This window comes from Rhipicephalus sanguineus, chromosome 10 (assembly GCF_013339695.2).
Source record: "Rhipicephalus sanguineus isolate Rsan-2018 chromosome 10, BIME_Rsan_1.4, whole genome shotgun sequence".
In the NCBI taxonomy this organism is placed as follows: Eukaryota; Metazoa; Arthropoda; class Arachnida; order Ixodida; family Ixodidae; genus Rhipicephalus; species Rhipicephalus sanguineus.
The window spans coordinates 20,239,488-20,256,707 of record NC_051185.1 but is presented as its reverse complement, the minus strand read 5'-3'; the positions used below and the strand labels follow the sequence as shown (position 1 = coordinate 20,256,707).

Here is a 17,220-nt window from a genome sequence, read left to right as displayed (position 1 = left end):
TCCTATAGTATTGATCCTCCATTCATGCTCCGGGCCAACGCATAAACTTGACTCATGAGGTTTAATTAATAGAGGCGCTGTTTCCTTTTTAAATGCGAATGCATTTCTTAGTCGGGCCATGTCAGGCGTCCGCGTTGTCCGCGGCGCCCTCTCCAATAGCAACAGCTGCGGGTGCGCGCGCTTATCCTCGCCCCTAGCAACCGGAGCATGTGGTGCGAGAGAGGGTAGGTGCAGTGCTTCGCCGCTCCTTCTCTCGCCGTTCGCTCTCTCTGCTCCCTGCACCCCACTCTCTCGTCCGCTCACGCCTCACTCTCGACCGTTTGCTGGCTGGGCGCCTCTCAAGGCGATGGCAGAAGTCGGTAAAGGCGAATGTCTGACGGCAACGGTACCCTCTCTCGGCGCAAGAAATGCATTCGCATTTCCTCACGATTCCCTTCGGGGAAGTGGGGGCATTTTAACACTAAAGTGTTTTATGCCGGGGTCCACCAAGTACATCCGTCACGGATATGACGTTGATAAAATGGACGCCAACGGGTGAGAAAGAAAAAAACCAAGAAAAAGATACCCCGCTGGGAATCAAACCCACGGCGTTGCGGCCGCGACGGCAAGCGCCCGACGCTCTACCGACTAAGCCAACTCGGGAGATGCTAGGCACGGCGCGAACGCGCCTTATATCTTTCACACCTTCTCTTTCGCGGCGGGCGGAGCGGGGCGGTGCCGCCGTCTGTGAGAGGTGAAAAGAAGTAATGCTTCACGATCGACACTTACTAGCGCTTACTCCGAGATTGCACGTGATATCGGAGGTCATGGTTAAAGCGTCTCGATACCAGAGAGGTAGACTGGCCGCGCTGGCGTCGCCGAGGCACCCTTGACGCAGTTACGTTCTTTGCCTTTGGATTCGTGTTAGCGTGCGTCGGCTCATCGGAGTAGTGCAGCTTCCACGTGCACGAACGGGATTTCTCTGCCGCCGACTGCTTCAATTGCGAGAGCACCGACTAACAAAACTGCTGCAATATGCGTTGCAGAAAGGACGCGATTTCGACGGGCGAATGTCGTGCCTTGGTGGAGCGAGAGCAGCGCCTGCGAGACAGAGGCCAGCGGGACGCACGCGTTTGCGGCTCAGGCTACGAACCTCTACCTCCCGCGTTGCTGAAGTGCAGTGTGTGTTATGTATGCATGAGCACACAGGCGTCGGCTACCCATTACTAGAAAGCGCACACCGTGCCGTTTCTCTCCTTAATTGACGACGCTTTGAAGAAGTGCATACCGGGTACCAATGTTGATTATGAACTTGTTGATATCATCCTTACGCGCGATTCACGATTCGCTGTGTCCAAATATATGTTCACACCGTCAGCTACCTTAACGGTTTAATCATGATCATGGGCGTTAGTCTTCGCGATAGAGACATGCTGTCAACATGGGTGCATCCACGTCAAACGGTGCTATAGCTGCAAACACGAATAGACATTGTACAAGCTCTCATATATCATAAGCACTACTTCTGTGAAGACACGTTTCACTTTCGTGTTATACCGATTCCTATGACGGAGGGATCAGCCATGTTTTTTTTTCTGAATAAGGGGTGCGGAGGTGACTGGAAACTAGCCGAAGTACAGCTGGACTATACTGAGCAGGGGCGTAGGCAGAAATTTTTTTTCGGGGGGAGGGGCGGGGGGAGGCACCCCGTTGATCTGAAGTGGGGGCAGCAGGCGGATGTGGTGGAGTGTCATTTTGTGCTCTGTATGCCATGGCAAAAAAAAATCGGGGGGGGAGTGGCACGGGCCTGGTGTGCCCCCCCCCCCCTGGCTACGCACCTACTGAGTGAAGCAGCGCGTAAAATTAATCTGTAATCTGACATAGACGTGATCGATATTTGAAAGTTCATTCACAGGTTTATAATCCAGAAGATCATATATAATGCATGTCTAGAACAAAATGGAGCCGGTAATATAGGCTGACATTAAGGCGTGCATGCCTGGCCTCAGTAAAAGGAGGGGGGAAAAGGGGCGCAGGCCCGTAGCTAGGAATTTTTTGTGGGAGGGCCGGGGGGCACTTGGCCATGGCCTTTACTGTTCGATAAAAACACGTATTTTCATTCTTTATTGTCGGTAAAACACCCCCTCCATAAAAAATTCGGAGGCGGGGGGGGGGGGGGGGGGCGTGGGGCTAGGTCCTGGCTACGGGCCTGAGGGGGCAGCATACCCACCCTTCACCCGCCCACTCCTGATGCCTCTGAGGTTTAACATACCGAAGCAACATGAGAGCTTTAACAAGAGAATTTTTACTGGAAGAGCAATGTTCGCACCCATGATTCAATGTTCCAAATGGAGAGCGCCGTTCTATTTGGAATTCCAGTTGGGAGACCAAATGGAAAATGGTGGTGTCCTGACTTCTTTCTTGTGTCCGTGTTTGCACGCGCTGTCTTTTTAGAATGAATAGTTGAACCTATTACTTTTTTTTATGGGGAGATACCGTACTGGAGGGCTCCATAATAATTTTGCACCGAAGCCTAACATGCAAGCGCGGCATTTTTTTATATTTTTATTACAAAGCATTCTATGGCTACACAAAGCGGGATTTTTCAGTATCATTTCGTCATTTTACAGCTCGCTCCGAAACACTACATTTCGGATGAAGATGGATTCAAAAGTTACCACAGAAATGAAACGTACGATATGAAACTCCTGTTAATTAGATTTAAAAAAAAAGTGTTAAGAACACCGTCGACCTTTCCAAGGCACAAGACCACAAGTCCTCCGACTTCAAAGCTCGCCCAAAGAAAGTTTCTCTGAACCCATAGTTACTGAGTGCATGCGCGCGCGCGTGTGTGTGTGTGTGCGTGTCTGTTGTCAGTTGGTCGGTCGGTCGGTGCGGCGGTTGGTCAGCTGAATGCTTCGCACCTTCATAACTCCCATTGTGGCATTTCGGCGTGAATATTTTTTTGTTCAATCGAAGCTTGTTATGAGTTACAGATTTCGGTGGCGACGTTGTCGTATGCAGAAAACCCGGCGTCGGCCGGGTGCAGAAATTCGACCCTCGAATGTGTGCCGTGCCTGTTACACGCGTCTTTGTATGGGCCGTTTTCCAATTAATTGATCTTCTCTCGATCGTGGGCTTCTCGGTGATCAGCCGTTTTTGATATGGTAATCTGATCTTTCATCGAGTTCACTTGTCATTTCATGTTGCCACATTTCATTGTTGCCTGGACACGAATGCATGACCTCACGTTCCGGCGCCGGCGCCGGAACGTGAGTCGTTAGCCAGATGCCAACTGCGTAGGCGCGCCCTCACGCCACGTCCGCAACCAATCAGAGCTGTTTCGCTGCCGCCGGGAATAGAAAAGAAAGAAAGAAAGAAAGAAAGAAAGAAAGAAAGAAAGAAGAAAGAAAGAAGAAAGAAAGAAAGAAAGAAAGAAAGAAAGAAAGAAAGAAAGAAAGTCAAGCTTCGCTTGCCCCCATTTTCCTGATAGGGGAGGGGCTTCTGCATTTCTTTTCCCAACGGTGCGCGCGTTATCAGCGTACATTCTTAGCAGTAAAGTAGCGAGCGTGGAGTTTTCAAGAAAAGAAACGCAAGCAAGACAGATGTTGATATTCGTTCAGATACAAGGTACGCCCCAAAGTGTGTAATCTTGACAACAGGGTATACTCCGAAAACAGTTTTACAACCTTTAAAGAGTTCTTTCTTGTTCCCCGCGCCGATCATTCCGATCAGGCTTGACTGCGTTTACTTTCTTGAAAGCTCGGCGCTTGCCACTTTCTCATCAAGAATGCAAAATCACTTCGATAGATGGTGCGTCGTTCGTGACCTGATATATACCGACTGCGCGGCGATAACGCAAGGAAAGGCACGCAATACAATCTTGATAAATGTCCGTTATCGTTGTGGAACAGAAAGACGCCCAAAAACATGGAGGACGCTTGAGCTTCATTTCAAGAGTAGAACGCCATGGCGTAATCGGACCGTGTTCGTATCGCCTTCCCAATCGCTAACTTGGCTTCGCTTCTCGGTCGATGCCTAAACCGTGCTGCAAGGAAAGCCAAAGTGCGGACGCGCGCCGGCTCCTATATCCATGCGTGCGGCGCGACAGAACATGGAAAGCGCGCCCGTGGATCCTTTGCGCCATCTCGCGGGTTTTCTGTCAAGCCACTGAAGAACCTCCGAAATTTGCGTACCACCAACTCTAAATGGTGTATTTAAGTAGCTCGCCGTCGTCGTAGTAATAGTAGTAGTTGCAGTAGTAGTAGTAGTAGGAGCAGCAGCCAAGTATCACGTAGGTCACGTGATTGAGGGGTGTGAATAAATAAATAAATAAATAAAAACGAAATGACGATGATGCTTTTTTTTTCAAATAAATTAAACGAAATGATGAAGATAGTGCTCGAAATTATGATGATGATGATGAAGAATTTTTGTACCGAAAGTCATCATCACAGTCACTGCAGCTGTGAGACTACTGTGACGGCGTATGGTATGGTACGATGAACTTCATTCGGATCCTGAAGATCAACCCTTAGGTTGACGCAGGCGGCTCCCACGTCGGGGCAGTAAGGTTTAACCTTACCGCCGCATTGTGGGCCTTCTGGACGGCCTGTACTTGATCTGAAAGAGCTCCACTGTGAAGGACTCTTTGCCAGCAGTCTCTTTCCTTGTCGCAGTCTGTGAAAGCCACAGGACACTGCCAAAGCACATGATCCAGAGTAATGATGCCATTACACTTCTCGCAATTGATTTGTAACTCTCTGGATATATCTTGCTATTAAAAGTTTGGATTCGGGTAAGTGCCTGTCTGTAACAATCTCAGAGTCACCGCTTGAGCTCCATGGAGCTTAGCGTGTGGCACTGGGAATTCTCTTCTGTTCATATAGTAATGCTTCGTAACTTCATTATATGTAAGTAATTGGTCCCTCTTCTCCTCCTGCAATATTATCGGGATCCTGGTCGCGTAGTGCACGGATAGTAAGTCCTCGTGCAGCTGCGTTAGCCACCTCGCTTAAATTCTCCCGAAATGGATCGACAGACCCCATATGTACAGGGAACCAGCGAATTTCGATCTCTTGGCTGTCCATCGCACCAATTAGTTGGGCAGCCCTTTTGGTTACAAAGCCTTTGGTAAAGTGTATAATAGCCATCTTAGAGTTACTGTAAATTCGCGTCCACTTATCATTCCTTAAAGTCAATGCTATTGCCTCTTGTTCCGCGACTGTCGCATCTTAAGTCATGATTACAATAGCATCCCATCTGCATCCACTACTACTGCCGTAAAGGCTTTCTTTCCTCTCACCCATGCAACATCTACAAAAGCCGAATGTTCTATCTCCTGCAGGAAAGCTTTGGCCTTTCTTCTTTCCTGGTTGTGCTACGGGTGCATATTTCTAGGGAAAGGAGTTGTCTTAATTCTCTCTCTTATACTATTCTCTTATGCTATCTTTTAGCTCTACTGTGTCCTCACCTGAATCTCTGGATTCGGTTGGGTACCACCCTACCTCTTCAAGTATTGCTCTACCTGGCCTTGTTCCAGAGAGCCTCTCTCGGTGGGCAAATTGCTGAGCTTCAGTTATCTCGCCTATTGTGTTGTGGAGCCCAAGTTTCATTAATTTATCATCTGGTGTATTAACCGACAATCCCACTGTAGAACTGGCTGAATTTTTAGAGTGCAACTTTTACTGCCTTGTTTCACAAACTTTCAGCCCGTGGAACATCAACAAAGCAGCTAAATGTTCGTGTTAGATCGAATGCAATCGGCAAAGCAGTAAGTGTATTTACACTCAGCCAGGCCCGTAGCCAGGGGGCACTCGATCAAAAACTTGACTATTTGAGAAAAACACCTATTTCATTATTTATTTTTGGCAAAAACACCTACTTAACCAAAATTTCTGGGGGGGGGGGGGGGGCGCCTAGGTCCCCCCCCCCCTTTGGCTACGGGCCTGCCCTCAGCTGGGATTCGATCGTGGCGCAACGATTATTTTTGACCTTTTAAAAATCGGCATGGACTGTCTGACCCGTTTGCGTGATTTCTACAGCCGAACAGCCCTATTCCGAAGCAATTAATATCCCGATGCTCGCGCATTCGCGGATTCATTTCCCTAATGCTTGCCTCAGTGACTCGGGAATCAGCGCTGCAGGACACAATTTGTCAGCAGCTCCTAAACAGCGGTCGACTCTCCTCGTCCTACGAAAAATGATCCCGTTAGTCCCCTCCATCACCGCTCTATGATGCGCGTGATCACGGGCCCAGTGTGGCCAATCAGGTGGCTTGCCTGCCTCTTTAAAGGCGCTAGCGACCGCATTACAGACGAGCCGGGTAGTGCTTTATAAGCTGATGCTTATGCCTGACTAGAGCAGTTTGTCGTAATCTATGAGACATATCAAAGACAGCTACCCACATAGGAATTTGGGAAACCTTTCTGCGCAAAGAAACGATATTTAAGTACGCTGTTTATTTGTTCAGGATAGTACAAGTATGTCGAACGTCTCAGGAACCGTTCTGCGCATAACCACGATGAACGTAAGCTTAGCAATTTTCCCTATCATTGAAATTCTAGAGAAGGCCTAGTGTGTGTCGCGACGTGTGGCTCCACTTGTGGCCTCAGCGAACTCTAAGCGCATACCTGATCATTCTTGCGCTGGGGTTTGCCGTGACAAATCGGCCGTTTAAGTGCATTCCAGTATGACTACCTTTTGCTTTCACTTCGTGTTCGTATACCTTGACAAAGTTTTACTGTTCGGCAAGAATAGTTCCAGAAGCTCTCAACCGAGTGATGTGTCTTATATAGGATATGTAACGATGGTGTTGCATGCTTAAGGTTTCCCTTTCTTTTACGCACGCTCTGTACGGACTAGACACCATCTGTGCGTTATATTGTTTAATTTCGATTAAAATCTCGATTGAAAGTCAGCGCTTGTTCGTGTCCTCACCTTTCGTGTGTTTGCGTCTCGGTTTTTGCGCTCTATTTACGATGGATTCGTACCAACTGACCCAGCAGCTTACTACACTTCTACAGTTTATAATATGTTGCGTCGCTTAAGATCATTTATATTTGGTAGCAACCACTTCAACGACACCTGTTCGTTGTTGCTATTCGGCCAACAGCACGTGCCCCACGGACAGTTCTATCCCAATGGAAGCCTTCACCACATCACGTTTGCTTCGGGACTCCTGCAGCTACTGTGGGACACAGCGGAGAGGTTTGGAATTCGGTGAGTTTTAAAAAAATTATGCGCAGGGGGCGCGAGGTCACCGAATGAATGAATGAATGAATGAATGAATGAATGAATGAATGAATGAATGAATGAATGAATGAATGAATGAATGAATGGCAGAAAGCTGGGATAGTTGGATTCCTGATAAGTGATCCATTTAGAGCGCCTCGCGAAAAATTCAGACAGCAGGCACAAAGAGCAAAGCACAGGACTCCCAGCGACCTCTCCAATCAGGGGCGTAGCCAGGCGTGGGGGAGGGTGGAGGCTTTAAACCCCCCTCGAAAATTTTCCATTTTGCTTGCGTATATAAACACGCACACATACAAACACACGTAACCACCCTCCCCCCCGAAAAATATTTCTGGCTACGCCCCTGTCTCCAATGTGTTGTTTTATTCTCCCTCAGAATGAATGAATGAATGAATGAATGAATGAATGAATGAATGAATGAATGAATGAATGGCGCTGTACTTTTGTTTTCCTTCAGTACAAGCGTGCATTAGGCTAATTAACGTAATGTTGCGCAGTTCACCGCAGCGCACACTGTTTCGTTTTCACGCGTGCTTCTTCGCAGGCACAAGACGACCATTCTAAACAACCCCGAATGGGGGATCGAGCTGCCTAACGGTTCTTGGACCGGATTCATCGGTGAATTACAAAGAAACGTGAGTCTACACACTATGTTTCGAATTAAAAAACCGCGATGCCCTCATTTCGGAGAGCACCTCAGTGCACAAATCGGTACCCCAACCGGCGCCGATTGGTTCCAGTTGAGCCTCATCTGGTACCAGTATAGCTCTAATCTAGTCCCACTTCATATTCATCAAGGACCAGCTGGAAACTAGATGTACCAGTTTGTGTCAGGCTGGCACCTGGGACCATTTGGTACTAGTTCATTACCATGTCACACATTTTCACCCATGGGAATAGCCCAAAACACGGTGTTATCAGTTGTTTAGCCGCGTGGTATAAACCCATCCTGAAACTCGCTTTAAGCAGTGAGAGGTCATGCTTTGATTACCCTGACCCACTGCCAGGGCCTGTACGTCGGACCCTGGTAGCGGGGCAAACCAGAGAGCAATCGTACGAGGCCTGGTATGCCGCCATTCGACTCGTTGAGTTTTCGTGCTGAATAAAACTGTTTTCAATGAATCAATCAATCAATCAATCAATCAATCAATCAATCAATCAATCAATCAATCAATCAATCAATCAATCAATCAATCAATGAATCAATCAATCAATCAATCAATCAATCAATCAATCAATCAATCACCCTTTGCCTCCAGTTGCAGCGACGTGTTACGGGATTTCCTCAATATTGTGCGTGCCTGGACCCAAGTGATCGAGTACCTGAGGTATAGACGTTCAGCGATTGCACCGCTCAATTAAATCTTTCGGCGCGTACATTTTACAGAAAGACTCTGATTTGGCGGTGATGGACATAGGCTTAGCTCATACACAAATCAAGCATGACCATTCAAGTACACTTCAATAGGACGTACTTTTTATGACAGCAAGAACTCAAACGATATCAGCGTCCTTCTCATGCCCATATGCTTGGGCCAACGCAGGAGAGCGATGTGTCGTTCACCCTCTTCTACCCGACCAACTCGCGCAACAAGGTGGCCCAGCCAACGTCCAGCGTCTGGACCGAGGACGTGGTCATCCTCGGAGCGTTCGGCAACGACACCTCGCAGGGCAGCAGCATCGCAGCTTCCCTGACCGTCTTCGAGCGCGACGTAAGGTCGCACGTATCGCATAATACGATTCATATTGGCACGCGCGCTTCTTTTACTCTTTTCATGTAACTGACCCACATAGGCGTGCGCAGGGTTCCCCATCAGGGGGGGGGGGCGAAGGTTCATCGCAGCACCCGCCCCCCCTACTAAGTCAATGTACGAGGCAGATTTTGCGCCCCCCCCCCTCTTATGTGACTAGAGGGGTCAATGTATGGGGCAGATCTTGTGGCCTCCCTCTTAGGTGATTAGGGGGGGCGGCCACGCCCCCTGCCCCCCCTGTGCGCACGCCGATGCCGACCCACACACGTGTATATAACCACTGTCTGGCGCGCGCCGCGCCGGAAATGTCGAACATTCCCGATTGCTTTAGATTGTTCTCACAAGCTTGAGCGCGCAACGCGAACAGTAGTTTATTCTGGAACTAACGTGGCCACCAACGATAAGGCTGAACATCTTCGATGCTATATGTATAAGTGTCGACGAGCCTTACAGCTGATCAGATTACCGATGCCGTACGACTATGACTGACGCTATCAGTGTGCAGCGTGTATTGCTTGAACTTTCACTTTTCATTTCCCGGGCACAGGTTCGCCCAATAACTAGTTCCGTCTTTAACAGCCCGACTGCTTCCTTCTTCACCGTCACGACCACGCGGCAATATATAGACGATGAATCCATTCGATCGTATTAACAGCGCATACAACAATAGGAAACGGGACAAAACAAAGAGAGGTAAAGAGGGCTCTTTGTCTGTATTTGTTCTGTGTCATATCCTAATCTTGTTCATTTTAACGTAAAGCGCGAATGGACAAGGACGGAGCAAGAAAACAGGGCAAGCGCTTGCTGACAACTGAAAGTTTTATTCCGCATACCAGATGGACAGCTAACAACAGGATGAGTGGTTACAATTATGACAGGTATTATCTCCTGATGTGCAAGGAACGGTCTCAGGAAATCTAGCTCGCAACTTTGTAGTCACTGACACTTGGCTTGCACACATGTCCTTGTTATGCTCGATATTGTTTCTGCCTTGAATTTTGTGTCGGTTTTAACCGCAACCACTCATCCTGCTGTTAGCTTTTCACTTGGCATGTACAATCTGCGAAATATCATGCGCAAGCCGTTTTTTCCAATAAACATTTCAGTTGTCAGTAAGCGCTCGTCCTGTTTACTTGCTCCGTCCTTGTCCATCCTATTCTTGTATACGCTGTCAATGCTTTCTAATAACCCGCCACGGTGGTCTAGTGGTTATGGTGCTCAACTGCTGACAAGCAGGTCACGGGATTGAATCCCGGCTGCGGCGGCCGCATTTTCGATGGGGGCGCAAATGCTTCAGGCCCGTGCGCTTAGGTTTAGGTGCACGAACCCCAGATGGTCGAAACTTCCGGAGCCCTCCACTACGGCGTCCCTCATAATAATATCGTGGCTTTGGGACGTTAAACCCTAACAATTATTATATCATAATAGTTTCTAATGGATACCAACTCGCCCAAGCTTCAACTCTTTCAAGTTAAACGACGAACGCTTTCATTACGCGCACTATACTTCCGTTTTGTTCATGTCTGCAGGTCTGGATAACGCTGGGCGTCTGCCTTCTTGTACTTGGCTTGATCATGTCTCTCGCACCTGGTTCACCGCAAGCATTTACCTCTAGGCTGGTGCAAAACCTACTTAGTCTGACACGGAGCATGTGTCTTCAAGGTATACGTGCAGTCGATCAGTGATTCTTTTTTATTCAAGATTATTTCCTTATTATGCTTACTTGAAGAAGTAGTTTGTCGAGGAGCCTAATGTTTCATTTCCTTCTTCGAACGATATGCACACGTAATAAGAGTTGCTACGTGTTTTAGTGATTTGAAAGCATCTTTGACATTCAGTTGAAAACTGTAGAGGCGCTATGCCAACGGTAGATTATACAAATTTGAAGGAGGACGTGCTTTTAGAGCGAAAACTCTACTACAATATGTCTCCCAAGGCCATTCATCGCGTCGCTATGACCTTGAGCCGTCGGAGCGCAAGTGTGGCAAGCGTGACGTCACGCCACGCGATCCACTGCGGAGAGGCGTCGCCGCTGCACTCGCTCGGAGCCTCGCCGTTGCGGTACCACGTGACCAAGCGAAGATTTAAAGGCTCATTCACACCTGCGACTTGCGCCGGTCGCGCGACCATTTGCGAGTGGCGACCAAAAAGCGACTCAAGGCAACCGTTGCTCACACCTGCGATTGCGACCTATGCCCGTCGCCACAAGGATTTCACCTCTGCTCTCATATGGCTCGCATTGCCATTGCCCCGTAAAATAAGCTGACGTCCAGTTCTTGCACATGGGATTGGTTCAGAGTAGGGATGGGCGAATAGTAAATTTGAGGCTCAAAGCAAATGCAAAGCCAATAGTGATTCGGCCGAATAATTTCGAATCGAATAGTTCGAATAGTATTCACCACATATTATAAAGAAAAATTAGCATTTTCGTCATGACTTGCACAATATTTTTAAGAATTGGAACTAGCTATGAGTGAATGTCACTTTTTTGTTTTGAAATGAAGTGGAAGAAACCTTAAATACTATCAAAATTTGAATACCAGTAGGGTGCAAGTTATAAGTGGTACAATATGGTACAATTTAAAAATGATTGTACTTAGCGCATATAAGCCCATATAACACGCATTTTTAAACTTAGAAAAAGATGTACACGTAACCTTGAAGTGTGGCTTCGCGGCAGTGCAGATTTGTCTTGGTAAGGTGGTTTCACGGTACAACAATCCGACGCTGCAGTGAAAACACTTTTACAGGTGGTTTTGTGCGGTCAAACATGCATATATTCGTTCATTTCGAATACTTCGAAATTTCGAATAATCTAAATTCGTATCGAAACGAATTCGAATACTTTAGTATTCGTTCGAATATTCGAAACGCCCGAATATTCGCCCATCCCTAGTTCAGAGGTTTGCGACTGTAGTCGCGCGACTGAAAAATCGAGCAGCGAGCGACTGAGCCAAAGCAGTCGCTTTGCGACTAGATCGTGCGACCGCTGCTGGTCGCAGCTGTGAACGAGCCTAAACGGCTGCTTCGCCGGCGCTTGGTCGCTTAGACTCGCCACGGACAGCGCGCCGGCTGAGCCGTCTGTGCGTACGCTTAAAAGCAAGAGACAGGGCGAATCGAATCATCCAGTTGACATAGCTAGACGGCAGCCTGCGAAATCTCAAGCAAAGGCAAAGTTGCCTGCTGAAACACCGGAGCAAAGGGATGCCCTATTAGCGCTTCATAGAGCAGCTTATCAAGCGCGGAAGCGCGCCGAGATCGAAGCTACTGCACCAGCACCCGTCGTTCAGCAACACGAACGACAGCAAGAGAAGAACAAGCCTAACTTATACTTAAACAGTGTGTGCATAGTCTTTGTAAAACCAGTGCAGACACACCTTTCGCTCGTGATAACTAGGTTTACAAGGGTTTAACCTCAGCAATTTTTTACAGGTAGGCTGCCTTGCTCTACCCTGTGCCGACCTTCGTCGCAGTAGTGGTAGTCGTCACGCAAGTCACGAGACCAGAGGCGGTAGTGAATAAAGAAATAAACAAAACGAAATAATGATGACAATGATGACGCTTGAAATGATAATGATGTAGATTGTGATCATGATGCTCGAGATGATTTGCTGCGGATTAATGGCACCACGTGATCTCGCTATAGCCAATCGCATACAGTCGCGCGCTTACCTTCGCTGTCCGACGGATTTGACGGCGTGGAACTGGCCGATTGTTTGAGAACGCCAAGGACATTGTGTCAGATTGATGCCGGTGTATAGCGTCCTCTCTATTTCGACGCGCAGTCAATCACGGCTTGCCCCTGCCTTCGTCGTCCCGCGTCGTGGTGGCCACCTGGTGGCTGGCCATGCTCGTGTTCGCCAACGTGTTCACCGGCAAGATGAAGGCGGGCCTCACGGTGCGCCACAAGAGCGGCCACCGGATCGACTCGGCCGCGCAGCTGGCCGCCCGCGAAGACGTCCGCGTCTACATGCTTCGTGGTCCGGCATACCCGCTACTGCTCGCGGTGAGTCCTAACCATGGAGGAAGGAAAAAGATATAGGACGGTGCGTCACGTGACAATCTTGAAGCCTAGAGTACTATTTTGGAAACAGACAATTTCGGCCATCCTGTCGAATTCCGCCATTGGTCGACGCTGATTGGCCCGGGAGGGCTGCTATGACCTCTCTGATTGGCTTAAAGGGGCCTGGCAACACTTTTTCTGAGTGGTCACAAAACGCTGCCGATCGGTAGTCGAGGCTCCTGAGAACACGTGAGCCAAACATTATAGCGCAGCACGCGGCCTGGAATTTACAAATAATTCTCAAAGTCAGCTAAAATCGCATCCTCTTCTCTCTACAACTGATGCCATATACTCAAATGACCGCGTCATATACTCAAATTCACGGCTACTGGCTGACTGGAGCATCGTTGGCTGCATAGTTACTGCGCCCGCCGCGGGAGGCCGTCACGTGACCGCTCGCTCGCTCGTGATTTCACTAAAGGAAGGTTAGCCGCGCGTTCAAAGAAAAAAAAAATGCTCAAGGTCATGACGCGCGCGTGACGTGACTTATTTCCCCCGTGCCATCCCTCCATGCGTAGCTTTCAGCGCGCTCGTCGGGACGAGAGAAGAGAGAAAGCAATTACAGCGTGCGACAAATCTCTGTAACTCCACTCGTACTTGGCGGATTATAAAAATTTTTTCGGCGGTCGATTCGTGAGGCAATAAAGTCCTTTAGTGAAGTAAAGTTTTCTGCACCTATAGGTGTTATTGCACTGTCTCCGTTATCGGCCCGCCTTTGTTCAAGCGACGCTGTTGTGTGATGACATCATCATTATGTCATTGCCAGGCCACAAATTTTGGCCATCTGTGACGCCATTGTGGCGTCACAAATTATGGTGACACATGACATCATGATGTCGTCACAGGGCGACGACATTGATGATGTCATGTTACGTTGAGGCAATGACCCTTTCGGTACGCCGTTGATTCACATACATGCACTTGAGTTTCACGTGACCTTTCACCTACTACTTTTGTTAGCTTTTTTTTTTCGCATCATTCGTGTTGACGCCGCCGTCTCGCGATCTCTCGTCATCTCTCACCAAATCTCGAAATTTGATGACTTGATGAGATAATTAAGGCTTTCGCCTTAAAAACTTTTACGTCGTGCGAACGTCGCAAAACGCAGTTATCACCGAACGAGCACGACCGGCAGGTGTACCGCAAGCTGAAGCCCGGTTCGCTGGTTCCGTACCGCCGCCTCTGGTCGGCCCACGTGCTTGACCAGGTGGTGGCCGGCAAGGCGGTCATCATCGGCGACCGCACTACGCTGCTGTACCACGCGTCCGAGGTGTGCCACCGGTACCCGCACCACGAGTTCTACATGGGCAAGGAGCGGCTCTTTTCGCACCCTCTGGTCGTCTACTACAACCGAGAAAACGTGCGATTCCTCATGAATGCCTGGGAGCGCAGGTGAGTACTGTATACAATAATATTAATTAAAAATCGCACACACAGGGTTCCGTATCCATTCGCTGAAGACAGGGGTCTCAAACATGCGGCCAGAAAACCTTTCACTAGCGGCCCGAGACCCGCACATAACTGTCTTCGTCCCATATATTTTTTTTTATCTTCTGAAGTGTCACGAGCTACACAGAAATGACTGTTCTCACGGACTTTTTTCGTGAGGCAGTCCATGCCGTCACTGTGTATTGGTACCTAACAGTGAAACAAAACTTTTGTTTCATAATCGGCGCCCAGATTTTAGTAATTCTGGAGGTCGGTGTCGATTTAATGTTGGAATCCTGACGTCAAATCCTCTGCAGAAATCGCTCATATATTAGACATGGGGAATGCCACCTTTCAAATGGCAACGTAAGCTGAAATTTTGTACAAACTACGCCCCTCCCTCCCCCCATCTCACCTTCTTCCCTGTCGCGGCCCTAGCGAGACTAAATTTTGCGACTGCGGCCTGAAGGCGAGTCATCTTCTTTTTCTTCTATTAGACAGACAGACAGACAGACAGACAGACAGACAGACAGACAGACAGACAGACAGACAGACAGACAGACAGACAGACACAGACAGACACAGACAGACAGACAGACAGACAGACAGACAGACAGACAGACAGACAGACAGACAGACAGACATAGATAGATAGATAGATAGATAGATAGATAGATAGATAGATAGATAGATAGATAGATAGATAGATAGATAGATAGATAGATAGATAGATAGATAGATAGATAGATAGATAGATTCGAACAAAGTGGCTTTAATTCGCGAAGAAATGCTTCGCACTTAAAGGGACACTAAAGGCAAATAACAATTTATGTCAGAGTGAAAGCTCAACGTATGAAAACGTCTAAAACGGCAGTATTATCAACAGCAGCGCCCTACTTACCGAGAAATTAAGCTAAATGTATCACACGATGAGCGCCACCAGTGGGACATTTTGGAGGTGATCCCGATGACGTGGGAGAGTCTGAATACAATTATTCACTAGTAATCAAACTAGCTGCAATAAAAAATAGCCTTCCGTGCATCAAGAGACGTAATAAAATGCTGCTTGTTCGTTTCTGTTTGATTCATGGAAAAAAGAACCTCTTTGGCGTTGCCATGGGGAACGGCGCGCGTGGTTCAAAAGTTCTGTTTTCGCCGAACTGCGCTTCGCCCGGCGCCCTGCTTCGCTCACGCGGTCGCGACTTAGTGCTAGTTTCGGTATCGCGTACTGCCGCGTGTGTTTTGCACGTTCGTGAAAGAGAGCGATAGAAAGTTCGTCAAAATACCGTATGCATGTGATGTTGCCGGATGCCCGAATGGTGCACGCCGCCAGTGCACGCCGCCGCGCAGTAAAGGCGGGCAACGTTGGACACGGCAGCAGTGACGTGAGAAAGACCGCTTTCAGGCGGGTGATTTGAAGTGCGCTAACGCGATGCGGACCACTAAAACGTGATTTTATTTCAAAATAAGCACTTCCTTGGCATAAAAGTAGCACTACGAGGTTTCGGGACCGCTATTTCAAAGATCAACGTCGACTTAATATTTGCGTTTAGTGTCCCTTTAAAGGGCCCCCTAAACCACTCTCTCGTCTTTGAACTCGGAGTGGTTCAGGGGCCCTTGAAATGCTTCGCGTTTCAAGGACGAGAGAGTGGGTTCTTTCTCGCGTTCACTACCCTTCCTATACAGGTGCTATCTCCTCCTCGCCACTTATTTCTTCGTAAAACACGTGAACAATTTGAGCACTAAGCACTGAGCCTATCATGATTTCGCGGTTATCGGCTACACGCTTCTATCTCTGCTTGTGCAGTCCAAAGCGCATGAAACGAAGTGAAATCAGTTCATCGCGCACAATAGTCATGCGAGACAAAGCAGAACGGACGTGAGACTGCATGGGCGGCAGACAATTTCACAACTGATATGCCTCGTATACGGACCAGTCGAGAGCTTATTTCCTCTCCTCATGACGTCACGTGAACAGACTGCTGGCGTCACGAATTGTGGCGAAAAGACGGGAAACGCCAGGAGAGAACAACGTGCTCGTTCTTTCGCATTTTCAGAGGTCGTTTATGGGCCTTTTAATAGACTCGTAACCAAGGCGCGCGCGACCACGTTACCTCTCACCCTTCGCAGACGCGCCCAGCTGACGGAGGCGGGCGTGGTGCTCAAGTGGCACGGCGAGACGGTGGTGTCCTCCTCGGGCGGCGACTTCTCCCGCTGTCCTCGCGTCGACGTCGGCGAACAGGACACGCTGCACTTCGACCACCTCCACTCCGTCTTCTTGCTCCTGCTGACCGGTCACGGTCTGGCCCTGGCAGCCCTGGTCGCCGAGCTACCCGCCGCTGCTCTGGTCAACCGGTGCGGACGACGCAACGACGGGAGTGTCGCGAGTCGCGCCGGGAAGGCGCGATCGCTGCCGCCGCAGATGCGAAGGAGGCGTGGTCTGCTGGTGCACGTGCGCCATCCCGATACCGTGATAGTCACAGATGACCCGTGAAAGGACAAGCAAGCAAGAAACAAAAGAAAAGATGTTAGAAGAGAGCATTGCGGCAACGCGATCGAAGGAAAAAAATAAGGATAATTAAATCAAATGTGTAGTAAACTTTTCTATATCATAAATGGAATTACTACCCCACGTAAGGCTGGGTCACAGTAGAGCTGGTGGGCACTTAGCTGGTCCTGGATTCGCCAGGCTTTTACCCTCTCACCTCTCTCTTTCCCATCCCTTGCTATACTATACTATACTAT

General features: G+C 48.6%; 1 protein-coding gene across 1 annotated transcript; it reads left to right on the top strand.

Annotated features, from left to right (window-relative positions):
* The first annotated feature begins 6,502 nt into the window (after positions 1–6,502).
* Positions 6,503–16,969, top strand: LOC119372390 (glutamate receptor ionotropic, kainate 5-like). Its single transcript, XM_037642861.1, has 8 exons — positions 6,503–6,508; positions 7,094–7,200; positions 7,778–7,868; positions 8,778–8,945; positions 10,514–10,646; positions 12,770–12,990; positions 14,156–14,439; positions 16,606–16,969. Exons 1-8 carry the CDS (start codon positions 6,503–6,505, stop codon positions 16,967–16,969), a joined length of 1,374 nt encoding a protein of 457 aa, XP_037498789.1.
* The last annotated feature ends 251 nt before the right edge of the window (positions 16,970–17,220 follow it).

Coding starts and splice junctions, on each gene's coding strand:
- LOC119372390 (XM_037642861.1), top strand. Junction 7,201..7,777: donor GCGGAGAGGTTTGGAATTCG/GTGAGTTTTAAA, acceptor GCTTCTTCGCAG/GCACAAGACGACCATTCTAA. Junction 8,946..10,513: donor TGACCGTCTTCGAGCGCGAC/GTAAGGTCGCAC, acceptor TCATGTCTGCAG/GTCTGGATAACGCTGGGCGT.